Source organism: Triticum dicoccoides, chromosome 4A (genome assembly GCF_002162155.2).
Source record: "Triticum dicoccoides isolate Atlit2015 ecotype Zavitan chromosome 4A, WEW_v2.0, whole genome shotgun sequence".
Taxonomy (NCBI): Eukaryota; Viridiplantae; Streptophyta; class Magnoliopsida; order Poales; family Poaceae; genus Triticum; species Triticum dicoccoides.
The window spans coordinates 741,080,393-741,107,815 of record NC_041386.1 but is presented as its reverse complement, the minus strand read 5'-3'; the positions used below and the strand labels follow the sequence as shown (position 1 = coordinate 741,107,815).

The 27,423-nt window shown below is 44.0% G+C and overlaps 1 protein-coding gene and 1 pseudogene across 1 annotated transcript; both read right to left on the bottom strand.

Annotated features, from left to right (window-relative positions):
* LOC119288320 overlaps positions 1-27,185 on the bottom strand; it is a 32,131-nt pseudogene extending 4,946 nt beyond the window's left edge.
* On the bottom strand, positions 20,839-23,983 carry LOC119288321 (protein FAR1-RELATED SEQUENCE 1-like). The gene is made up of 3 exons (XM_037567942.1): positions 23,687-23,983; positions 21,081-23,222; positions 20,839-20,998 (listed from the first exon to the last, which is right to left on the bottom strand). Exons 2-3 carry the CDS (start codon positions 22,068-22,070, stop codon positions 20,978-20,980), a joined length of 1,011 nt encoding a protein of 336 aa, XP_037423839.1. The 5' UTR covers positions 22,071-23,222; positions 23,687-23,983; the 3' UTR covers positions 20,839-20,977.
* Positions 27,186-27,423: the final 238 nt, after the last annotated feature.

The window sequence follows — 27,423 nt, the reverse complement described above, 5'->3', positions numbered from 1 at the left end:
GGGGGGAGGGATTGTGCACCTCTTATCCTCGAGCGATTCTTGGAGTGCCTCGATGAGATCCTCCGCATCCAAGTTCTCCACATTGAAATTCCTTACTAGTTTACGGAGGATATTTCCCAAAACTTTCTTCACATCAGGATTCTGACCAACCGAAACAAAAGTTTTAAGATGGTATTGGGCTTTAAGCTTGTCATATACTGCCTTGGCAAGTGTGGTCTTGCCCAATCCTCCCAATCGAACAATGGAGACTATCTTGAGATTTTCCTTTGATACATCGCCATCCTCCTCAAATAGCCTTATTAGCTCATCTCTTGGCCTATTGATGCCAACGAGCTGTTCTTTAATGGCAGCTTTGGCAGATGCATTAGGTACCACATTGTCGACCTTATACTCTACACTTTTTGGCCGCATCTTTTACTTGTTTGCTTTTGTCTTTGATCAAGCTGCCTATGGTATGGTGACTCTTGCCCTTCTCTAAGTGGAAGCATATCTCGTGTGTGAGTTCCCTGAAGCCACTTGTACTAGATTCAGGCTGGCTTTGCACCAAGAAGCCGTCAACGAAATCCTCTAGGTCATATGACATCTCCCTGACATTACTGGCCCAATGCTTGACCAGGTCATCGAGGTTGCCCTGCTGCACGTCAGACACCTTGCGGAGTACGAGCTGCATCATCACCAGCTCTTCCGAGGGTGACTGGACATCTTTTTTGACGCTTGCCTCCAGATTGAAGTCCTCCTTGTTAAGCTCGCCCAGCTTGTGGAGTAGGCTGCCCATGGCCCCCCTTGTGACATCCACGGCGGTCGCTGACTTTCAGTAGGTAAGTCATGTTCGTTGGTTGACTCTGTGAAAATTCTTCTGGTGGGTGGAAATTACGGCGATCTAGTTGTTTGTTACATTGTCCTTGCACGCCATCTTTATAGATGCTGGAATTGATGTCCTTGCACAATAAACAACGAAGTAGTAATATTTAATAATAAAATTATTTCAGTAAGGGTGCTATGTACGTTGAGATTATTTGATGAAGCTCACCATGGGGGAGACTGCCTCGACTGGCACACTGGGGTCTCGTCCACTAATAGGCTCATATTCAACCATCAAATTCACCTCATCAACCATTTTACCGGCCTCTTCATGGAATATATGTTCAGTGATATCCTCATCTCTAAGATTGCTCACTTTTGTGCTGTGGATGATGAACTTGTCACCATTCTGTGTAGCTTGTGGTGCCCTATCCTGTCGCTGCACTATTATTTGAACAAGATACTCGTCGCATCCTGGTGGCACAATGCCTTTCCCTGGCCGTGTGGTGTACTGCTGGCTTGGCCTTTCAATGTTGTAGGCAAAACAGGACGTTGTCCTGTTGGTTAGCTTAACTGAGCATGACATCTCCTTGTTATCATCCAATGTAAAATGTAGCTCGAGCGGTTCAATACCAAGCATGTCATCATCCATATAAGTGCTTTGCTGCGACAAAAGAGACATGCATTACCAGAAAGTGCACTATTTTCAGAAAGGATGTATAGGTAACTGTTGGGGATATAACTATTATAAGTTTTAGAGTGGTTGGGCTTTTTTTGAACCGTTCGTTGATGTCGATCTAACGGCAGACAAATACGAAGTACTGGGTAGTACTCCGATGAAAGTACGCGAAAGTACTAAAACGAGTGGGGCCAGTACTCGTGACAAGGTGGGGATGCGTTTTAATCTAGGGGCAGTTTAGTCCTAGGAAAATTTGCACGCGCCGCCCCTCTCGTCGAATGCATAACCGCCGCCATGGTGATTCACATTCCACAATTACTCATCGGCGGCCATCTCCTCCCTCTCCTCCAAGTCCACCTCAGTCATCTCCTCCTTCTTGCCGCTGCAACTTCGCTCCACTCAGGCAACCCCCCACCCACCCCCACCCCCTCTTACACGGCAGATCGAGCTGATGGCCGGCGACGAGAACACCGACTTCGTGCAAATCGCCGGCGGCGACCAGGTCAAGTTGGCCAGGTTGAGGGAGATTCGTTCTTGGTTTGACAACACAAGGCAGATGAACTGGACGACAATGGCCACTCTCACGAATATGACAAAGAAGGAGAGGGCAAAGCTTTGCCCCCCGCCCGCACAACCGATTGACAAGATCGAGATCCTCCTCTGGGCGATGGAGCAGGCCAATTCGTCCAGCGAGTGGACCAGGCGGAGGTGGTGGGCGTTCAGATCCAGGGTAGAGCATCCACTGGATCAGGAACCCACCGTGCACGAGGTGCTGTCGCAGATTGTGCAGCCTCCAACCGAGTCACCAGAGACTCCGAAGCGCAAGATGAGGAGGACAGTGGTCGCGACCTCGCTTCCCCGCCATTCTCCACGCTTCCCTCGCCGCTCTCCTCGTCTGAACGGCGGCGGTAGCTATGTTTAGAGTAAGCTTCCCCACTCCTCATCTTCCTACTGCTCGTGCTTACATCGTGGTGATACTGATCGTAATAGCTCAGAGAGGGAATGCTAGATGGCATTTTAATCTCAATGAATTGCATGAATATTTGAGTACATGGATTTGGAGGATGGATTATGATGTATGTGAACCCTAGGCATCATATGAACCCTAGGAAAAATTAGTAATGTTCTAGTGGTAGACACTGAAATATTTCGGTACACACTGTTAGACACTGAAATATTTCGGAACTGCCCTAGGCAAAATTTGTAATGTTGTAGTGGTGGACACTGAAATATTTCGGTACACACCGGTAGGCACTGAAATATTTCGGTACTGCCCTAGGCAAAATTTGTAATGTTGCAGTGGTAGACACTGAAATATTTTGGTACACACCGGTAGGCACTGAAATATTTCGTTACTACAATTTCAGTACACACCGATGCACACTGAATTATTTCAGTACTGCAGTTTCAGTACACACTGAAATATTTCAGTACTGCAAATTCTATACAAAGTTGGCATTTTGTCATTTATGTGTGAATCAATCCATGTATCATATGGCATAACTTTGTACATGAATTTGGGTCAATTTCATGTCTATTTATTGTTAAAATTATTGTCATGCCATGAAACACAAGACAAGTCACTGACCCAAGCTTGCAAAGATGACATATCAATGTTGCTGATATGCACGTTTTCACCAAGTCTTGTGTCTGAATTAAAACTGAGCATTTTTTCTTGATAGTATCCATGGATCTAGAACTCCTATGAATTTGCTCATGTTGGGTGTTTTATTCTCCATCATTTGTACTAGCATTCCGTGCGATTAGATGCCATGACAAGACCCCTGGCATATTTATTTTCTTGCCTCCAACATCACATGTGTGTTTTGCAGGAAAAAAACCTGGAGTTCACCAGGCTGGCTGAAGTTGTGAGGCTGGGAGGCTGATGGTGCTGCTACTGGCTGATCCTTCTTCTTTCAGTTTTTGTTCGTCATTTATCAAGCCGTTGGACCAGGGCTACTTCCCTATGTGCTGTTAATGTATTAAGTAGTTCCTTCGAATTTGTAGTATTAGTTAGTTTGAATGTGGAAGTACCTTAATTTTTGGAACGAAATGTTGCTATGTAGGACCAAGGGTTTCATACCTTAATCTTTGGATAATTAATTATGTGAACTGTTAGATGTGGCGCACAACGAAACGCCTCTACCATTGATACTATAGTTCAACATGTCGGTCCAATTAGAGACCAGCCACTACCATATAGAACAGTTAGCATTTCATACTACAACCTGGCACGTACAAAACATCACACAGTGGAAGCACATCCCTAAGCACCTTGCATTGTACAAGGTCTTAGAGACCAGCCTCTACCATATATAACAGTTACCATGTCACACTACAGCATATAAAACATCACACAGTGGAATAATCATAGCTAGTAGAGCATTAGGTACCGGTTAATAATAGTTGCAATCCATCACAAGCAATAGTACCTAGATATGAGTAGATATAGGTACGGTAATACACGACAAGTACTCGCAAACAAGAGCTGACATAACAAGTTCATTTCACATTGATACATGGCCCACCCCAGTTCTAAATGAGGTGGATGGTGATCATCATCCTCAAGTCATGGCGACGGGTGTTCGCAACAGTGAGTAGGATGGCCTGTCCTACCCGAAGATTCTTGGCACGAAGGAACTTCTTCCACCCTGCCCTGCTCAAGACAGTGCGACCGTCCGTGTCCACTGCATAGGCACAGCTGGTGATGGAGCCCATTCTGGTAAGGCGTAGTCCAACAGCCATGCCTTCTTCGCCCGGGTCGATGCCACAGCTATCAAGTAACCTCTTAGGTAATTTCTGAAAACAGTTGACATGATATATGATCATGTCACGTGCAATTATCAACAAAGCATACACTTCAAGACACATATATCATTGGATTCAACACTGAGCATATATATCATCACATCACTACACTATACGCCAAGAATCAAATTACTACAGTAATTAGGCATATCATTAGATTACTCCGTACACTAAGCATATCATCGCATATTACTACACTACATGCATGTCATAAAATTCTTCACTAAATGAATTCTAAACTTGGCCTCTTATCACAGTACTACAACATGCATATCATATGAAGTACTACACTAACTAAGCATGCATATCATGTAATTACCACACTAAGTAACATACCATGATATGCCGTTTAACATTCGTCCTTGTGAGGCGGGTCATGAATGGCTTCCCTAGGTAGTCTTCACGTAGCGGAAGCATGTCCTAGAGGTTGCCGATTTCCTCGTCGCCCAGGCTGAGTCCTTGGGCATACAGGTATTCAACAAGTGGGTTCTCATCATCATCTGAATCAGCACCATCTTCGTCCTCGTGAACTTCATCCTCACTATCCGGAATGAAATTTAGATAGATAACAGAAATCCTGGGCCTATCTCTTCTGAAGGAGAAGCTGATCAATTCACCCCCAGTAAGACGCATGCGGGCGATGAAACGATCCCAATCATCTCCTCCTATCTGGGTTATCTTTCGCCCCTTCTCAACCTGCATAGTATATGGGCCCCCAAGAGCGTCGAAGGTCACGTGTCTGCGACGAGCTCATTGAATGCTAATCTCACATTGCATGGTACGATCTGTGTAAGATAAAAACAAATAGCAGACACAATACATTAGTGCAAATAGCAAAAAAAACAAAAAGAATGTACTGTCAGAAGGTTCATATAAATTATTACCGCTGCAACAACAAAAGAAGGCTGGAAGTAGATGTTGAACAACGTGGCAGTAGAAAGGCTGGTCCGGCACCGTGAGTTGCAGCGTCCACATTGTGCTTCCTCCATTCTACACAGAACATGTTGAACTCTAAGTTGAGTTGTACATAGTACAATACAAAGATCATACATATAATAAATCATAGTGATAACCTATACTGGCAATGGCCAATCAATCTATTTTCTATCATCTATGTAATAAAGCAATGGCAATGACAATGGCAATGCCCGGTTCATCTAAACCTAGGAATAGTTGGGCATCGAAACTTAAACCAGTCCAATCCACGGCACACATCAAAACCAAACCAATCCAGATATTTTCATTTAGAATCTAGACCAAACCGAACTATACATGCGCGTCATCCAACCCAGTCCAAACTGTTTTCAACTTCCAAAGGTTCAAACTGTGGACAAAGCCATATGCGAGGGCGCGTCATGAATCTAGATCAGACATGGCGTTAAAGCTCGAGAGAGCCGACGAGCTCCGGCCGGCAACTGTGGCTCTTGGATTTGAAGCAGTAGTAGGTGGTAGTGGCGGCTCAAACTAATTGATTGATTTGGTCTCAAACCATATAAACCAAATCAAGATCCAATCCAAAAACTAAGTTTCAGTCCAAACCAATCGGCTCAGATCCGCCTCCGTAGGGAGACGCGTTTGGGGAAGGGAAGAAGAGTGGAGATCTGACATACTTGCCGTAGTTGGCGGCGGCCGCGCACCGGCAGCGAAGAGAGGGGTCGTCGGCAGATGGCGGCGGAGGCGGCGGCGCTGGTCGAGAAGGGGAGAAAGAAAGATGTGGAGTGGTCGAGACAGGGAGAAAGAAAAATGTGGTACATGTGGTGGCTCGGTTGTGTGGATGACAAGGGGACCCACTTGTGAGACCTATAGCAATTGATGGCAAACCGTAGGAGGTGCACGAACGTGTGCACGACCGCCACGTCCCCACGTGGAATCGGGACGGCCGGGTGGGTGTGTCAAGTCAAATCGGCACCCGCGGCTTCTCGGTAACTCCAAGAGACAGGAGCAGTGCCTTTCTTCCCCAAATCGGGTAGAAAACCCTCGTCCTCTCCCGAACCATACCACCCTCTCTTCCTTCCTCACCACCTCACCACCCTCTCCTCCTTCGTCACCACCCTCCTCCCTTCCTACGCCTCCCTCCTCCTGTCTTCGACCGACGATGAAGCGCGGGCGTGAAGATGCGGCGGACGAGCCGGAGGCAACCATCGGAGCAGAGCAGTCTGCTGCCGTGGCTGCAGCCGTGGGTGGAGCGGCTGAGTCCGCCGTAGCGGCGGAAGCTGGTGGTGCAGCGACCGTTGTGCCTGCTCCCGCTGCCATCGCAGCGGTCGAGGCACCCGTCGGCGAGCACAAGGTCGGGGAAGATCTGGAGGAGGAGGAGATGAGAAGGCGTAAGCGCAAGGTGTATGAAAAAATCGAAGAGCTCATGGAGGAGAACGCCATAAAGGAGTTCGACCTAGATAGCAGGAAGGGCAGCGACTTCGACGAGGATGCCATCGATGAGCTATCTGAGGTAGTACTCTGTTTTTTGCTCAGTTTTTTTCATGACATTGGGGTTTTTCTTGTTAACTAGATGAGCATCAATTTCACTTGGGCGTTCTAGTTGTACGTATGTAGGATTGTAGGGATCTAGCATAGATCTTCATGTTGGATGTGGATTTTTAAATCTGATTCACATTCTGATTCCAGCACATACTCTGGGTTTTTTCATGGCATTGGGGTTAGTCTTGTTAACTAGATGAGCATACGTTTCACAAGGGATACATTAATGAAAGAAGTGGGGTAATGAACCCAAATACAAGAAAATGTTCATGGCAGGGATACATTAATGAAAAAAGTGGGTTAAACAATGGATATATGGCAGGATTCTCCATTGGCTTCCCCAGGACAGTGACTAAATGTTGCAGTTCCTGATTCATTATAGTTTATGTACATGAATTAATTTGCACACATGTTCATAGATGATTAGTTTGCACACATGTTCATAGATGATCCATTTGCAAATTCTATACAGATTTCCATTTTGTAAAGGAAGTGATCGCTCCCTTAATAATTATGGGCTGACATTACATATCCACTGGATACCGAAAAATCAAAACATCTCATCTACCCAATTTTCCACAGTATTTTATTTAGATGATCACAGCCACATCTCTCATCAATATGAGCAGTGAGACACCCGATAGCTCCTTTACCAATTTCCTTCTGAAAGTTATCAGGGTCTAACAATGTTGGAGAAGCAGTATTGCCGCTGTCAGAAAGAATAATTGTTTCTTCATTCCAGTAGATAGAACAAACCCCCCTTGTGTGAAACATGGAGGAGTACAATGAAGCCATTTTTCTGATCCTAATAAGAATTACACCTGTAACAAGTATCAAATATCATTAAACCAAGCCACTTCATGTAGTCTTTCATGTGTTAGTTATGTACTACTTGTGCACTAATCTATAAATGCAACTATTCCATCGTCCATAATTGTGCATGTCAATTTATTTGGCTCAATTATGTATGTGCACATACGCCTTATTTCTAGCAAATAGATAGTTGCCATGTTTCACATGTGTACTTTCAAAACATTGTAATTAAAGTCAATGTACCATAATATATCACCTGAGTTGTTCTATGTGTACTAATTCACTAATTGACAGGAGGATGACGACGATGTGGACTACAGCATGGACAGCAGGCACAGCAAGAGCCGGTACACCCTGAGGCATCTGATTGCTGGGAAGATCAAGTACCATTTCTTTGGCAAGATTGGGTGCCCTTTCTGTTGCAAGGTGATCGGTGGCGGCATAGATGGCATGATCCAGCATGCCTTCAGCACTGGCAATGGACATGGCAAGAATCGTAGTGCCAGTACTCTGGCTAGACATGCTGCCTACGCACGCTTCCTTGAGATTGTCAAAGTCAATGAGCCGTACAACATGCATTGAAGAAGGGAGAGAAGTGATATGCTGCTAGAGTGCTGATGCTGCCCCAGGACCGCCGTGTCCTCTTATGTTATCTATGTTTCTTTGTTGTTGGAGTCTAAAACTGATGTCCTATTGTGTGTCTGAACCTATGCTGAGCAGTGGTTGATCTGCCGTTTATGTTAAGAATTTGCTGCTACTCTGGTTTAATGTTCCTAGTTGTTAATAACATTTTGGTGATGCATGTTTAAGCCTTGTGCAATGCTAGATGCTTAAGGTGGTGCTTAGAAAAATAAACAGAGTTTTTTCTGATGCACCGGTGCATATTTGTACAGGAGAGACGCCTAGTTATGTGTCTACCCTATACAAATAAGCACATGTGCTTAAGAAAAGCCTGATTTATTTCTATAAGAAACTCCCCTAAGCACCTTGCATTGTACAAGGCCTTACCAACTCAAGTATCGTACGGTGGTCTATGTTATGGTTGCTGTGTTATTCTGCCGTATGGTGATGCATGCTAGGAACTCTAATAATATGACTATGGTAGTTATAGCTTGGCATGACTATGTTTAGTGTATAACTCAGCATGTTCCCGCCATATCTATGAGCAGTTATAACTGAACTATGCATTAATTTTTGACAAAATTAAAGCATGCAAATGATTGCCGATTCCACCTATTGCCAAATCAAGCTTTGTACTGATGATGCATTAGATATTGCAATAAGTAGAGGATGCTCATGATTGCCAAAAGTACCTATTTTCACTTTCTGATAAGAACTCAACGTGTATCAAATGATGCTAAAAGTAGAGCATGGGCATGAGAATGTATCAATGCATTAGATATTGCAATAAGTAGAGGATGCTCATGATTGCCAAAAGCACCTATTTCCACTTTCTGATATGAAAAAAAAAACGTGTATCAAATGATGCTAAAAGTAGAGCATGAGCATGAGCATGTATCAATTAATGATCAATTGATGCTACCTATTTGTGTTTGAATGGGCTCAATTAAGCTGGTGCTGGTTTATGCTCTCCGCGTGACCGTGATGGTAACGAAGACACTTGGTTGGCTATGGTCTTGCTGTCAAATTTATGTTTTAGTTCTTTAAGACTCTTTGTTTTTGCTGTTTGCTCGGGATCGACTTGCTTTCTCGGGCGTCCACGTGCTCTCTTCCTTTTGGGGGAGTTGGGTGCACCATTTTCGGGGGAGTTGGGTGCACCGGTATCCTTCTGGGAGTTGGATGTGTCAGGTTCGTTTGAACCATCAGGATTGTTGACTAATTGTACGTCCTCTTCTGAAGCATCAGGTAGAACTGCTTGCTGGGCATCGTACACTTCCTTCTATTTAAGAGAGAGTGCTGCGTTAGTTCTAATCATGAGACTTGTGAAATAAATGATATATTCTTGATGTAGCGCTAACCGTTATGGGGAACTTATATGATTCGAGACGAAGCGCATTGCAATCTGAATGCAGTAAGGCTGTACATATTTTCCACCTGAAAATATCTATCCTTGCCTATATTGGATAACCGACAATGACGTCAGCATAGCTTTCAAGCTAAACAAAGTACAAATATAAATTAGGCATTCAATTACCTGGTTCAAAATATCGGTCATTTCATCCCCGTTCCATGACAACATGTACTGCAGTGTCCAAACCGCACAGGAAGTCCTGCGATGTTTAGTTAAAGATCAGTAATTTTATTCGTGTACGCAAATAATAATTTATGAGGCCATGCGTACCCATCGGTCTGTTGTGGTATGTTCTCATAGCGTTTTTTGGTCCATTCGGCAAAATTGATGTTCTTAGCTGGTGATATCAACCCTTTCTTGACAGCTTCGTCAATACAGAACTGAATCGAGTCCACCTAGGGTACGACGAGTTATACATAGGGTTACGGTACTTTGGGAGCTCATGTTCCATGCGGATCAAAAGAGGCAGCAAGAGAACACTTACAAGAGAATCTTCCTTGGTCTTGTCGCAATGATAATTCATGGAGTTCAGAGTCTGAATTTCTTTTTTGTCAAAATTAAACATCATTAGCATCCAATGGTTTTGGTGTACATTCAGTGGGACATGCACCTGCAGTAAATTTCGGGTTGGGTTGAGAACCGAAAGTTGTCGTGTACGTAAACTATGAAAGTGTGGAAAACGTGTACCTTTCAGCGCCCTACAAATTTTCCTGCTACACGAGCTAACCATGAGGCTGCACGTCCAACAGGAACCACCCCCTTCATTTGTAACAGCTTTTCGGTTTCTTGAGGGGATATGATTGAGGTAGTATCATTCTCAATTTGGCTAATGCTAGCATATGCCATTATAACCTGCCAAATTTTCAATCATACAATAATAACACAGTTGTTGCAGTAATGATGTAGAATAAAGTATAATGGGCTTACATCACCATAAATTTATTTGTCGTCCAAATTTCGCTTCAGATTTTCTGCTGTGAGGGTAATGTCTCCGATTCTAGCTATTTCAACAGGGTCGTATGTTCCGCGGATATAAACGGCTGTCTCTATGTCTTCATGCGTGAACTTGTAATCATTACCAAAGACAGGCTTCATCGGAGTTAATTGTGGTTCCTCATTGTTTTCCGTCACATGTCTTGCACTTGGTGTACTCGAAGTCCCTGTCGTGACTTGGCTAGCCCTAGGAGTTCCTGTCAGGGATGAATTGCACACATTGACTTGATCCTACAATGAACAAAGGTAGTTCATCATTAGTTTGTTACTTTTAGATATTAACATGTTGGACCATATTGATCACCTGCACGCCTCCTTTCTGTGACACTGATTGTCGGTTCCTTGTAAATTCGTATTTTAAGTCCTGTAACAATGCAAACAATAATGAACATGAAGGAACATATTCATAAAAAATACAAAATGCACAGTATGACATACATGGAGTTCCCTCCTTAAGTCTTTAATTTCGTCCTCGGCCTTCGACAACCTAGGATTAGTGTCAGTTTTAGTCTTCATGTCGATCAAGTCTTCACCTAGATTCTGGTATTTGACATCAAATCTCTGCTCAATTTCCATTAACTTCCTGCCTACCTTCTTTTCATGATCAGCAATGCGTGCATTCATGACTTCAACTACCATTTCAATCTGTGTAAACAAAATAAAACCCCGTTGATAACAATAGCTAAATGAATGAGGTTCCATGACACCTATTTGTGATATTGCAAAAACAAATAGTCTTTGGAGTACACACTTGCTGGCTACTAAATTGATGTCCCTGTGATGGTGCTCGATACGAATCATGTTGATGCACATGTTCATCTTTTTTCTTGGAAAATTATTAGAATTCTCGGACGGTCGTTGAGGAGCACAAATTTCCATGACAGCCTAATTTTTAAAAATATAATGAACCATTAGTACCAAATAAAAAATCGGATATAGAAAGTTCAATTGTAGATAGGTACCAGCCCGTTATGAAGACCTCCTTTCTCGTAAGCATCGCTTCTTATAGTAGCCATCATTTCGTCCCATCGTGCGATCAATGGAGGGGGTCTAGAAGCATACATTAATTGGCCACTACGCACGTGCTCCCAGTACCAATACTACACAATAAATTAGTTCATCACCATATAGATATGCAACAGAACAATAATTAAAGGACATTAAGTAGTGATCTAGCACTAACCTGGAGCAGAATTAGATTTCCTTGTAGATTTACGTGATATCGATTTCTAAACTTGTGAACGGACTTGAAGAAGTGATTAAGTGTGAAACATCCCCAGTTAAATTTTTGAAGGTTTTCAAGATCTGTAATAAGGTTGAGATATTTCGAGTCCACATAATGTTGTGCTGTTGGTGCTAGAACAGTACCAATTGCGTACAGAATGAACCGTCTCAGGAAATCACCGTCTGGGGCTTTGGAAGCTCGGATCGCCGTTTCAAGGTCAGAAATCAAAATTTGCCCATTGTTTGCATAGGCAGTAAACAATTCTGTGTCGTTTTGATTTTCCAGATGTGGCTCTATATCCTCCCCTTCTATCGGAATGCCAAATATACCTTGCACGTCCTCTTTTGTTATAGGAATTGGCGTTTTACCGATGGTAATGGATTTCGTGTCCATATCTATGCTCTTGGCTAGTCTAACCAACATTATGCGATGTAGAGTCACTTCATGCATCTGGGTTAGTCCGCCAAGACTGGTTTCTGATATGATGTACTTTTTGTGGTCTTCTGACAAAAGTTTCATGGTTTTTCCGAACCTTGTCTGTGAGCATACTAACTTCATATGACCATGCTTTTCGGCGAGTTCCTGTTACATTCCATTAAATAAAACTAAGTACACATGAATTATGTGTATGAAACAATTGTACACAAATAGTCAATTACTTACCGCATCGGTAGTTTCGGAGATGGGCTTTTCTCCATTATTAAGGTTCGTATCTGAAACTGACATTGCTGCCTCGTATGCAATGATAAAATCAGGCTCAATTAATCTGAACAAAATTGGAAAATGTATAACAAAATTAGCAGAGAATTAATTTTAACAAAATTAACTGGGTCATTTAACATATGATCCACTTATGGTTTAAGCACAGAACCTATTTTGGTGCAAAACCTATGAGGGTTCAACAACTAAAGCATCGGCGGACAACGATTATAAAGAGTTACGATCAGCTAATACCTTATCTCGGAGATGGTGCCACCGAGTAGATGGCGGCGGTTAGTGCGTCGGAAACTATAAGTGCCGCTATAGCGCGGTCGACGGCGCAAAGGAAAAACGGCGCGTTCACGCGAGGAGGAGGCGGCGAGAAGAACACTGACGTCTGAGCCCTCAGATCACGTTGGCAGTGGGCGGCGAGTGGTGGCCGCCGACTCCTGTATTCCGTGGGCGACCGGCGTCTCCGATCTGATCTTGTAGCGGTCGTGGGAGGTGCGGACGGCCCGGGTGGTTAGAATGCGGAGCTGTAATCGCGGGATTTAGGGAGGGGTGGGCCGCGTGAGTTATGTGAGATTTGGATAAATGATATAAAGAAATAAGAAAATCTTGTGAACTCGGTGTGTGGTTTACGGGGTTTAGGGTTTAGGGGTTTAGGGTTATTAGGGTTTAGGGGTTTAGGAGTTTAGGGTTATCAGGGGTTACGGTTATCAGGGTTTAGGGTTGAGTGTTTACATGCAAGCCCGGAAATGCGTGTGTCAGAGAACGTACTTGCATGTATATGTAGTAATGATCCCAAACTTTCTTAATGGCATCCCATGACCACATAGAGAATGAATGCATAATGGTTTCCATGTTGGGCAAAATTTTGAATGTTTATACGGTTTAGTGGGGGGTTAGGGTTATCAGGGTTTAGGGTTTAAGGGTTTTAGGGTTGACGGAACTATGTTTGTCTTACGGTGGACGTAGCACACACACCGGACATTGATGGAGCGTTGGTCTACAATGGATTCCCTCCGGTACCATCGATCCGGTCCGTTGACTGGCTCGGCCGACAAACTTCGTGCCACATAGAGCATGCATCCATCCACTGGACCGGATCGATGTTTGATTGGTTTCATATAGGTGAGGAACCCAGCTAGTGCTTTCGGGGTGTTGACATGCTAGGCCGGAAATGCGCGTGTCAGAGATCGTACTTGCGTGTATAATCCCGAAAATCTTTCATGGCATCCCATGAGACCACATAGAGAATGCATGCATAATGATTTCCCTGTGGGGCAAAAATTTGAATGTTTTTACGGTTTAGTGGGAGGGGGGTTCAGGGTTATCAGGGTTTAGGGTTTAAGGGTTTTAGGGTTGACGGAACTATGTTTGTCTTACGGTGGACGTAGCACACACACCGGACATTGATGGAGCGTTGGTCTACAATGGATTCCCTCCGGTACCATTGATCCGGTCCGTTGACTGGCTCGACCGACAAGCTTCGTGCCACATAGAGCATGCATCCATCCACTGGACCGGATCGATGTTTGGTTGGTTTCATACAGGTGAGGAACCCAGCTAGTGCTTTCGGGGTGTTGACATGCTAGGCTGGAAATGCGCGTGTCAGAGATCGTACTTGCGTGTATAATCCCGAAAATCTTTCATGGCATCCCATGAGACCACATAGAGAATGCATGCATAATGGTTTCCATGTGGGTCAAAAATTTGAATGTTTTTACGGTTTAGTGGGAGGGGGTTTAGGGTTATCAGGGTTTAGGGTTTAAGGGTTTTAGGGTTGACGGAACTATGTTTGTCTTACGGTGGACGTAGCACACACACCGGACATTGATGGAGCGTTGGTCTACAATGGATTCCCTCCGGTACCATTGATCCGGTCCGTTGACTGGCTCGGCCGACAAACTTCGTGCCACATAGAGCATGCATCCATCCACTGGACCGGATCGATGTTTGGTTGGTTTCATACAGGTGAGGAACCCAGCTAGTGCTTTCGGGGTGTTGACATGCTAGGCCGGAAATGCGCGTGTCAGAGATCGTACTTGCGTGTATAATCCCAAAAATCTTTCGTGGCATCCCATGAGACCACATAGAGAATGCATGCATAATGGTTTCCATGTGGGGCAAAAATTTGAATATTTTTACGGTTTAGTGGGAGGGGGGGTTTAGGGTTATCAGGGTTTAGGGTTTAAGGGTTTTAGGGTTGACGGAACTATGTTTGTCTTACGGTGGACGTAGCACACACACCGGACATTGATGGAGCGTTGGTCTACAATGGATTCCCTCCGGTACCGTCGATCCGGTCCGTTGACTGGCTCGGCCGACAAACTTCGTGCCACATAGAGCATGCATCCATCCACTGGACCGGATCGATGTTTGGTTGGTTTCATACAGGTGAGGAACCCAGCTAGTGCTTTCGGGGTGTTGACATGCTATGCCGGAAATGCGCGTGTCAGAGATCGTACTTGTGTGTATAATCCCAAAAATCTTTCATGGCATCCCATGACCACATAGAGAATGCATGCATAATGGTTTCCATGTGGGGCAAAAATTTGAATGTTTTTACGGTTTAGTGGGAGGGGGGGTTTAGGGTTATCAGGGTTTAGGGTTTAAGGGTTTTAGGGTTGACGGAACTATGTTTGTCTTACGGTGGACGTAGCACACACACCGGACATTGATGGAGCATTGGTCTACAATGGAGTCCCTCCTGTAGCATCGATCTGGTCTGTCGACTGGCTCGGCCGACAAACTTCGTGCCACATAGAGCATGCATGCATCCACTGAACCGGATGAAATGCGCGTGTCAGAGATCGTACTTGAGTGTACATGTACCATCCGTTCCATCCACTGGCTGGGCCGACAACCTTCGTGCCACATTGTTCACATTATCCAATTAACACTTTGTATAGATTTTTTTGGTAAAAAATGAAAGAAATAATGCAACTAATCTGAACATAACGTTTGTCATGTATCAAACCAAGTTGCTACTATTCCTCAAAAAAACAGTTAGCCACTAATTGCGCCAAACATATCTCGTAATTACCAACGAAAATGGGTTGACAATTATATCTGGAAATTCTTGGACTGAATTTATTGCTCTTCCTTTTTTAGAGAACAATAAGTTAGAATGGTGGGCGGCGGGTTGGCACGGGCACGGCGATGGATCGGGCTTGTGTGATATGTGGTTCGACCCGCGGTCAGTGCACATGTTTTGGAAGCCCCGAAAAGATCGCACTCGTTAAAAAAAACTTGCATCAAAGCGCATTACTTCAAAATTTTACATGTTGCATGCATCTAGTTTATGGCTACGTCTTTTTTGAGTTCTTCCTAATACAATTCCTATGGTTTTCTACGGGAAGTGAGAATCCAAGAAATGGAGGGTCTTGCTAGAGAGTTGGCAGAGAAAGACCAAGAACAACTTAAGTTGTATGGTTACATTGATGCTAAAGAGAAAAAGATTGAAGCACATGAGTCATCGCCAAGCCCGACGCAATCTCCAACGACGCGACGCAAGAGGTCACTGGATTTTGGCAGTGCAAAAGACAATATGGAGTAGGCTCAATTGTTTTTCAACCAGTTTAAGCTTCAAACCAGGATTATTTAGTTGCAAACAAACCTTTTGTTTTCTGTTTCACACTATGTTCGCAATTATGGTACAATTTATTCATGATACAGTTCTTTGAACAACAATGCATGTGTTTTATAATCAATCATACAGTTGTTTCTGAGTTGTTTTTGAGATGGCATTGTGTCTAAAGAAGTTTCCATCTATAAAACTTGGCATGCAGTCGCATCGGAATCGCGTATCACGCGAGAGGCGTGCGTCGCACGGGAGAGCGTCGCACGCGAGCTTTTTTTCGGGTAGAAATCATAACATATTTCGGATAGATAAAGTTCACGTCCGCCACCCGCGCATGCAAACCCACGTCACCGCCATTCCCATGCATGCATGCCTCGGGCGCAGACAACGAGACGGCCCATCCGAATTAGGCCCAACCGAATTAGGCCCATCCGAAGGAGGCCATTAGAACCCTCCCCCCACTCCACCTATTCCCCTCGCGTTGTGGCCTCCCTCCCTCCATCGCCAGATCCCCCACTCGTCCCCCTCTGTCCGCCGCCCCTGCACGTCGTCGGTGACTCCACCCCCGCCGCCCCCGCGCCCCCCAACGGGATCGGCCGGATCCATCTCCTCAACCACCGCAGGACAGCGCAGGTACCCCAGTTTCTGTTGACGTCTCAATGGTATCCATGCTGATAATGCTAGGTAGATCGACTGAGTGTAGCAATTTTGTGCCACCAATCCACTTTTCTGGAAAATTCTTGCTAGAAAACCATCTGAAACTTGTGATGCTTGCTACTGTATAATATAGGACTTTTCAAAGTTCTGTTATGATGGCACTATTGGACACATACAGTAGAGCTGCGTTTTTAGTTGTTATACTTTCAGTTACCATCACTGCTTGGGAAAGGACGAATTGGATGCATTCAGGTCTGCAGTTGATAGTGTATCATCATAATGTAGGTGCTGTGTTGTGTGATTCTTCATGCTGAGAACTTCAGCTTTTTCAGTTATAGTGAAAGGCTTCTGTATAAAAAAACTACTAAATGATCACAAAAACTTCTAGACTACATTCTGTATGATCTGACCAAATCTTGAACTAAATGATCACCAAAAGTTGAAGGATTTTGCATCACATCACAACCATAAGTGTTCTGCACCAGCATCATAACAATCACATAACTACATAACAAAAGCAAACTTGTTCATCATTACAAAAGCAAACTTGTTCAACATAACAAAAGCTAACTTGTTCAGCATTACAAAAGCAAACTTGTTCAACCACATAACTGCAAACTGAGACACATAATACTACAAACAACTCAATATCCCCAGTAGTAGGGGTCATCCCAATGATCCTCCGCCTCTTGCCAGTACTCCAAACCTTCTTTGACGATTTCGATTTTCTTCCGTGCCTCGTAGGTGACGTACGCATCTTTCGCTGCGTACTCGATGAGGTTGTTTGGCAGTGGCCTATCCCCCCATAGTTTGTGGTCGAATTCCTTGTTGATCTTCTTCTTCATTTCCTTGTACGATGGGTGGATGAGGCTGGCTGCAAACTCAGCCAAAGCCTGCCACTTCTTTCCATTTTTTGGAACTCTCCATTTGCGCTGCATGTCGACGTACTTGTCGGGGTTGATCTCCAAACCAGACAATTTCAGCTTCTCCTTGTCACCTCCAATGGAGAAGCCAACAAAGGTGTACAACGTCTTCTCCTGCAGGAGCGGGCAGAGTTCCTTGGGCCTGCATCAAATTAATCTGGTGCATCAAATTCATCCACTTCAAAAACTTCAGAAACTACTAATTAGACATAAAATTCAGAACTAGTATTGCATCTACTCCAGAACTTCAGAACTAGTATTGCATCTACTTCAGAACTTCAGAACTATTGCATCTACTTGAGAAACTTCAGAAACTTCAGAACTATTGCATCTACTTGAGAAACTTCAGAAACTACTAATTAGACAGAAACTTCAGAACTTCAGAACTAGTATTGCATCTACTTCAGAACTTCAGAACTATTGCATCTACTTCAGAAACTTCAGAAACTACAAAAACTACTAATTAGACAGAAACTTCAGAACTTCAGAACTAGTATTGCATCTACTTCAGAACTACAGAACTATTGCGTCTACTTGAGAAACTTCAGAAACTACTAATTAGACAGAAACGTCAGAACTTCAGAAACTTTAGAACTGGATGTTTTTACCATTTGGTTGCCGCGGTGAAGTGGTATACCAGGACGAGATCCTCCACGCATAACTGTAGAACTGCAGCCTTTTGCGGAGGTTCATCTTCCCTCGTATACTCGACATCAACGGCGATCGACCGAGAAAGCATGCCGCCGAGCCTCCTCCTGATCTCGCGGATCCTCTTGTCGGCTTCGTCTGGATTGCTGGTGCATACGACATCCAGCTTCTCCTTCTTCAGGTGGATATCAACCATGAGCGGCACGGTGTAGTCCTGCTTCTGCCCGGGGAACAGAACGTCGTCGTCGACCACCAGCGGCTCCTTGCCAGACGCCTCACCTTGGTGATGCTTGGCAGACGGAGGGGAGTTGCTCCACGATGCCTCCGCCATTCTCTTGGCAGACGGAGGGGAGTTGCTCCACGATTCCTCCGCCATTGCCCTCCTGGCCATCAATGGTGGAGGCAGAGGGGAGTTGCTTGATGGTGGAGGCAGAGGGAGGAAGATGGAGCGGCAATGGAATGAGGAGGGAGGCAGAGGGAGGCAGATTGAGCGGCAATGGAATAGGAGTTGGGGAGTGCCAGTGGAGGGGAGTCGTGGGGAGTTGCCAGTGGAGGGGAGTCGTGGGGAGTTGCCAGTGGAAGGGAGGCGTGGGGAGTTGCCTCGAAAACTCAAACGTCCTGCCCTTTGGCCCTCGAAAAATCTGGAGGGGAGACATGGGCCCTTTGGTTTGTCCTGTTTCTGAAACAAAAAAAATAACAGCCATATTTTTCTCTCACTGCAACCATATTAAGAGATCAAAAATGGCACCAAAAAGTCACTGCAGCCATCCTAAATGGCACGAAAATAGCACCAAAACAACATCAGCCAAAACAGAAAAAAAAATGCATCCATCGATCATTCTTTATTTCTTCTAACATTCCGTGTTCTGTGCAGTGAGATAGACACAATGCTACAAATGCAGGCTGACAACGCCCGCGATTTCAGGACCATCAGGACAGACGGCGGCTTCATCCACGCTCCGGTCCCATGAGTCGAGTCGAAAGTAGTGATGCTATGTGTAGTTCTGAAACATTGATTGGCTCATGTTGTAATTAAACTTTAATGAATTGTATGTCTCTTTGGTTTGGACAGTCGTTAAACTTAGATGTAATCGATGCTATTTATTACTAGGACCATGAATTGTGCTATTAATGTCTTGCTTTTCTCTTCCGATCCTTTTGTTGCATACTTATTTATTGCTTATGTATTGTCTGTTGTTTGGCTTGTGCATAGAGATGCCGTCGTATGTCGTGTACAAGGGTAAGGTTCCCGGAGTCTATGACGACTGGGAGGAGTGTCGGAGACAGGTTCACCGTTTCACCGGTAACAGTTACAAAGGGTACACCACTAAGGCGGAGGCGGAATCTAGATACGCCCGCTATCTAGCGGGAGAGAGGAGGGAGCGCTGGAGGAACCGGATGAAGACCAGTTTCATCGCGATGATGCTCATCGTGATGACCGCAACTCTCTTCTATGTGATGGTAGTTTAGATGATCGATATCGACTTGTAATATGAAGACAAACTCGCTACTCGCGGTCTCGAGACATGTAATGTTCTATCTTTGTTCAGTCTTTTGAATTCGGAGACTAATATGATGAATTGTATTCGGAGAGCTATCTTCTATTGTATTGGATGAATGTGCTGTTGTTGTGTGGTGTTGTCTATATTCTGTCCAATAATATATTTTGTAACCTGTGAAAATATCAGAAATGTGCATTTTTCCAACCACCTCCAAATCACCTCAGTTTTGGCACACATGATCTCTTCCACAAACAAAACTAGGTTTCCAAGTTTTTGTATTTTTTAAATTTTTTTGAATTTATAATGCCCTCTAGACTGACTGCTGAAAACATCAGTCTATGCCTCAAGGGGGCATTGTAAAATAATTTTTTTCAAAATTTTCTTGCATACACATGTTTTGCACATGTGGGTGACCATGTACAAGAAAATTTGGGTGATTTGGAGGTGGTGGAAAAATTCACGTTTTTTCAAAAAATGGCTTAAGTTAGACCAAATGGTCCCTCCGGGAATGCGGGCATTTTTTCGACCACCTCCAAATCACCTCAGTTTTGGCACACATGATCTCTTCCACAAACAAAATTAGGTTTCCAAGTTTTTGTATTTTTTTGAATTTATAATGCCCTCTAGACTGACTGCTGAAAACATCGGTCTATGCCTCAAGGGGACCTGCATGCAAGAGTCGGGGACCTGCATCTGAATAGTGATTCATCAAGGCCTTGACAGCTACTGGCACAGCGGCTGCCGCCCAATTTGCATGCAGCAAAGATGAACGTGCATGGAGGTTTTTCAAAGATTTCCAAGCACACCCGAGTGGGCCCCGCTTATTTAAAAAATACGTCAGTCTGTAAATGAAGAATATGCATGATGATTATGAATATGCATGACAACCATAGTAAGGGTGAAGAATCATAGTGCCCAATTTGTCGAAATACATCATCATTCTTAAAGTTGGACATCACATGATACACACAGAAAGTGGAAATGAAAGATGTCGAACTAATACAGTAACATGGCAGTACAACCGCACTTCACTAAATTACTGTCATGATGAAATAGAATTTAAAGATCACGTCACACAAAACTGAATGGCACACGACTTTCTCTGGCTCATCGTCGGTTCATGCTGTATGTAGATATCACAGTTCAGCCTCGAGATCCTGCACAGAAGAATAGAATAAATCATATGGACATCAATTATGAGTAAAACACATGCAAAAAAAATATGAACATATTTCGTACCTCTAGCAATTTAGCGCATTTACGTCGATTGTGACCTGGTTTCTTGCAATAGCCACAGATATTATGTGATCTTGACTTCTTTGTCTTTGCCTGCAGCCTTTTCTTCGGTGCACCTCGTCCTGGTACATGCACGGGATCCAGAACCTTATCAACTTTCTGCGAGTGCGGCATCAACGGGCCAAACCTAATGCTGTTATGCTGAGCATTAGTTGACTCCTTGTTGTCAGCTAGTTCAAAACTTGATTGCTTGCCATGATGTTGTGCTTGCAAAAGCATCTTTAGATGGTGATAGTCCTCATCAGAGTGGCATACCTGGAAACTTGCGGCGTGACTACAATTCCGCAACTCGCGGTACCTCTGCAGGCTTAGCGAATTGTCATACATCTGGTTTTTTCTGGTAGGTGCGTATGCACATTTTGCATTCATAGTCCACCTAGTGGGAACGCAACAACCGGGCAGAATTGTTTGTTTTAAAATCCCCAATATGTAAAAAATGTGGGAACATGGTGTGCCTGCGCATTCCAGCTTACGGCAAGAACAACTCACCCTGTGCGAAAGACCTCCTTGCTCTTCAATGCGCACTCCAAACTTTTTATCCATTCTTTCCTGCTTGGACACAACATAAGTGGAATCTTCTGATCCATCTAGTATCTCTCTAATCTGACATTTGCTGACAGCATCTATGCTCCATAAGACCATCTTAAAGACCCTAGGTGTGAAAACTGTTGCGGCGTGTTTCTCAAGCGGCGAAGCATTTTCCTCTGTAAATGGAACGGACTGCAAGGCTTCGACGTCATGGAGAGCTTCGTTAATCCGTCGCGACGCAAGGCAACGCTCATAGTGCTCTAGCATTTCAAACAATGACATCTTACCCTCAAGATGCGTATGTAGCACAGAGTTCAAGCTCTCACTCCTTTGATTGCTGCTCAATCCTAGGAAACAACGCCCCTCAAGATATGGAGCACACCACAACTTTCTCATCTGATACATCTGATGCAGCCAAGACTCCTCACTAATTACTTAATTCCGTTGTAAGAATTGTATCCATTTTATCTCATGCTCTTCAATGGAAGAAGTATCATAAGTGAAAGATCTGAATTCCTCCTTTACGTCGTCATCATGCAGATGGCGTACAATGTTCTGCTGAATGTGCCATATACATAGTCTATGGTTTGAGTCTGGCCAGACCACCCTTATTGCTCTTTGCATTGCAAGGTCCCCATCTGTGATCACAGATATCGGATGCTTCTGTGCCATGCAATCAGAAAAGGTCCGCAACATCCACTCGTATGCCTGGCTTGTTTCATGAGAAATTATACCACAGCCAAATATAACAGTGCTGCGGTGGTGATTCAACCCGACAAAAGGCACGAATGGCAGATTGTATTTGTTGGTTCTGTATGTGCTATCAAAAACAATGACGTCTCAGAAAGCCTCGTAGTCAAGTCGCGATTGACTATCAGCCCAGAACAGTCCCTTCAGATGGACATGCTTGTCTACCAAGTACTTGAAGAAAAAATCCACATCTCGCTCTCGCCTCGCCATCATGTGCATGATCACCGTTTTAGCATCACCGGCACTGATTGTCTCCTGCTTATTAGCATGGCAGAAATTGTATATGCATCCAACCTTATCAAATCCACCGTATTGAAAGCACAAAATATCCATAATACGGTATTTACGGATCCCACATTTTTCCATGTCCGCAATGTCCGCTTTCTGCTCATCGCTAATTCGTCTGTGTGAACGCAGCTGACAAGAAAGATCCCGTGGGGCTAGAGGATGGCTGTGCTCATCGATGAAATCCTTGACAAACCACCGACCGGTTTCCTCCTGTCTCGTAATGACCAATTTAGAATTACACCCAACAGGAGTTAAACTTCGTGGCCTCCTCTTTCTATCTTCCATCTTTCTTTTCATGTGCTTATCTTCGCGAAACCCTTGACGACTACACACAATTTTCCTTAAAATTATGTATTTGTTGGATCCATCCCACTCAACGTAGCTTTTCCTCACACTAAAACCTTTTTCAAGAGCATATTTGTTGTAGAATTCATAGCCTTCAGCCTCACTATCAAACATCTTGCTGACAACATTTACATACTCGAACATACTCTCATCACTTGCATACGCCATGTCTTCCTGCATATGACATGTGAGGGAAACCAATCATCAACATCTTTCTGTTTATCAATGTTGCAGGTGTAAAATAGCTCATAGGCAAAGACAAGTGCATGGAAAAGACTTTGCTAGTTTGACATGTGAGGGAAACCAATCATCAACGTCCAACAAGTAGTATCTCATCTTCCTTTAAACTATATTTCATGCGCTATGCAAACCTAAAGTGATGATGACTTTAATAAACTAAATTAAGTGAACTATGGAACCAGTATCTCATCTTCCTTTAGTATATCTCATCTCAAACGTCAACATCTTACTTAAACAAACATGATGCGATTAGCTCAAGAGAAACTATGCCACGATGAAGCATTCCATTCGTTGTTCTAGTCAGTACCCGGATCTTGTGGGGTTGAGGTTGTACTGCATGCACGGTGGAGGGGCGCAACGGCCAAGATAACGAGCAGAACGCCAAGCCGAATTCATACCTTAAGGATGGTACGCGCGAAGAGATGGGATCGCCCGCCGTGGTCGCCGCCGATTCAGCCGGCGCAGATCCGGCCTTCTTCTTCTTCGGTGACGGCGTGGGGGGCTGGGGTTGGTTGGGTGGAGGACGAGGACGATGAATTTATTCCTCTCGCCGGGCAGGTCGAGGACGGAGAAGGTCAGGAGCGGCGAGCGGCGACGAATAGATCGGAGGAGGATTCTGAACTGGATCGAGTAGACATGGATCTGGTCCTCAGGTGATCGGTTCAAGAAAAGATATTTCCCCCTGGACCATTATGCCCTTATCACAATTAACATATTAAATTTAATCAATTAAAATTCCCCGCAAGATCTGACGGCTAATAAAAATCAGACGTGATCAGACATGTAAGTACTGCTAAGTACTCCGAGTACTAATCCAATCACCGTAAAACAGCTCTATAACTATTACTTAGGCTACTAGGATAGTTTTGAAACACAAATCTGGGATTATGCTAACCTAGCAGGCTTAAGATTAGATAATCTATCTATTTGAATCTAGAACCAGAGTAGCGCTCTGATCTCAACTTCTTAATGAAACAGTTTCATTTGAAAGCAAAAAGTTCTAAATGTATTTAAACTAAATTTCTGCGTTTATACTATTTTTTTCTTGAACACGCAGGTATGGGACAAGAACCCATACAATGCCCACGCACACCACTGTAAAGTTCTTAGTTTACATTCTCGCCTGAAAATCGAAGGAAAAAACTACCACGCAGGACCAGGGCGTCTTTGGGAGATTGCAGGTGCACGGGTGCTCACATCCTTGACTGCCCCGGTCCTTGGAGCTTAGTTGGTTTCTGCGTTTGTACTATTCAGATAAAAGCTTCTATTTTGGCTACATCGGCCACATAAATATTTATATATTCAGAATTACGGATATAGAGAGTAAAACAAAGGTCTGGGCTAGCATTGGTTTTGGTTATCATTTCCCTTGGAGCCAGACAATTTTGCCCAACTTTTTCCAAGAATAGCCTAGAGCTGGAACTCGGCCGAACACACCCTGAGCCTCCTAACTTCAATTTTTTCTACTGCTAACCCAACTAATTAACAAGCCAACCAGTAATTTACACAAACAAGAATAGTTTTCAAACACACATCTGGGATTATGCTAACCTAGCAGGTTTATGATTAGCTAACCAATGTATTTGAATCTAGAACCAAATTAACACAATGTTCAGCAGTTGGCTGTTTTACACTTAATTAGCTCTCTGATCTCAACTGCAGTTTGATTACAAGGTATCTTAAACTAGCTAGCTCACCTGGCCAGTGCGCACATCCGTACTTTCAGATTTACTCAGATAGTTAATTATATCCATTATGGAAGGTCTAGCTTCCGGTTCTTGTTGCCTGCAGTGTACTGCTATTTCCATGCATCTAGTTAGTTGCTGATATTGTAGCAACGTCGGTGGCTTACTCCACCTGTGTCTCCACCTTCGAAGTACCTACATATAGAAAACGTTAACTTTTCGTGAAAATTCCAGAATCTTATAGTGCAAACTATATGTTCATGTCATGGTGCGTATCCAGCTGGCAATTTTTTTAGTTCAAAGCCATATATTAGCCTCATGGTGTGTGTATCGTCCAAACAAAGTGTGTCACTTTACCAGAACTGAAAAAATAAATCCATCCATGCATATTATATATCCATAAACATGTTGTTTCAATTAGATATGTAATTCAGTAGGATAGTATCCATATTGAAGTGCGATCAATTAAAAGATGCATGTAAAACATCATCCTCGTTCTAATAAGTGAGAGAAATCATCCATACACTGTTTTTATCAGGGATGCCCATAAACCCTGTTACTAATTCAATGATTATGGCACCAAAACTATATATGTCAGACTTGACAGAAGTTTTGCCAGCGTTGTCATATTCCGGAGCGACATATCCTCTGCAATAAATGAACAAAGTAAATGTAGAGCTGTATGATGGAGAAATGTCAATTATCTAGTGGTGGCTCTTGTGATGCATATCTTACCGTGTTCCAAAACGTGGACCCATAGTATGTGAATTTTCATTTGGTCTTGACAAACCAAAATCGGTAATTTTTGGAACCATATGATCATCTAGTAATATGTTAGCCGGTTTAAGGTCCATATGAATAATTTCTTTCTCCTCGAGATGATGCAGACCATTGCAAATTCCGGTGATTATGTCATAGCGTTTTTCCCATTCAAGTCCCCTTAGTTCATCTGTAGAAGAACATATACATATAAAAGGTGAGGAGTTTTGTTATACTACATACTGAGCAATGATGGAACAATTTTAATTCAAGCCTATACCAAACTGGTGGTCATGACTTGAAAACTCAGCACTAGGTCAAGGCAATAAGGCAAAGAAGAGAAGAGCTGCATCAAATGCAATAGGATCGTACCAGTAATATGCTTATCAAGGCTTCCATTGCTGATGTACTCGAAACAGAGCAATCTTTCTCTTACGTTGACCAATCTAAATTCATCGGACCCAGCCTCCGCTATTCTTGTCTGGTACATATTAGAGCAGAAGCCGAGAAACCGGACTACATTTTGATGATTATTAGCCTTCCAGAGGCTATTAAACTCACGGCGAAAAAGCTTGCCATCAACTGTGTTTACGTTTATATGGATCCTCTTCACAGCAACAAGAGCCCCGTTGCGGAGTACGCCCTGTTTCGTGAGTGTGTCAGTGATGCCCACCCTTATTACAATACCAAGATTTTTTGCGTTTTTATTGAACCAGCGGTGTTTTAGTGGACTCGAGATCTTCAATTATTTTGTGAATAATAAACTGTACCTTGTAGACCTCTCCAAATCCACCCTGACCGATTTTGTTCTCTTCAGAGAAATCATTGGTAATGTCCTGTAAGAGTGCTAATGGCAGATCCTTGGGCTCCTCGTCTCTGTTAAGTATACGCTCCAGCACACTGCCGTCCCGCATTCAGAACTAGACAATGGTAAAAGTAAGTTTGCTTGAGACAGGCAGACAGGGTGCTTGCAAAAATTGGTAGTGAGGAAATGTGTACCTGCTGGAGATTTATCCCTGTATGTGTGCAGGGAGCAGAGAGGAAACCAAATCGCTGCCTGCCTGCACCAAGCAATTTTGGCACATCAAAGAAGATTCAAAGATGGTTCTTCAGAAATATAATATCTAATTAATGTGTATAGGGAGCAGAGAGGAAACCAAATCGCTGCCTGCACAGAGCAGGAACACATATCTTACTGTTACTTACTGTTGCAAGACGCTCTAGACCCAAGATCGAATCTCCATTGCAATAAGGGGAAAAAATCAGAGAGGAGGGGATACCTTTGCATAGGCCTAGGCACCACACCAGAGCACCATCCCCATTGCAGAAGCAGAAGCAGAAGCAGAAGCAGAAGCAGAAGGCTTGGTTGACTCCACCGCACTGCTGCGAGGTGGTCGTGTTGAGCGAGCGGCAAGCAAAGGGAGGAAGAATAAGGGACGACGTCGGCACCTAGGCCAAACGACACAGTGGTAGCCCCGACCTGCGCTGCTCCCCGGCGTCGGCGTCGGCGGCGGCGGCGGCGAGATGGGAGTGGGGAAAGTGAGAGAATCTCGGACAACTTTTCGACCGGCCAAGATATGTGTGGATTCCGGTACTGTAGCATGTACTGGTGCTGATGATTCGGGTGCTGTAGCAGAATTATTGTGATTGGGGAGCCCTCCTCTCAAGATCAATTAGCAGCTCGAGGGAGG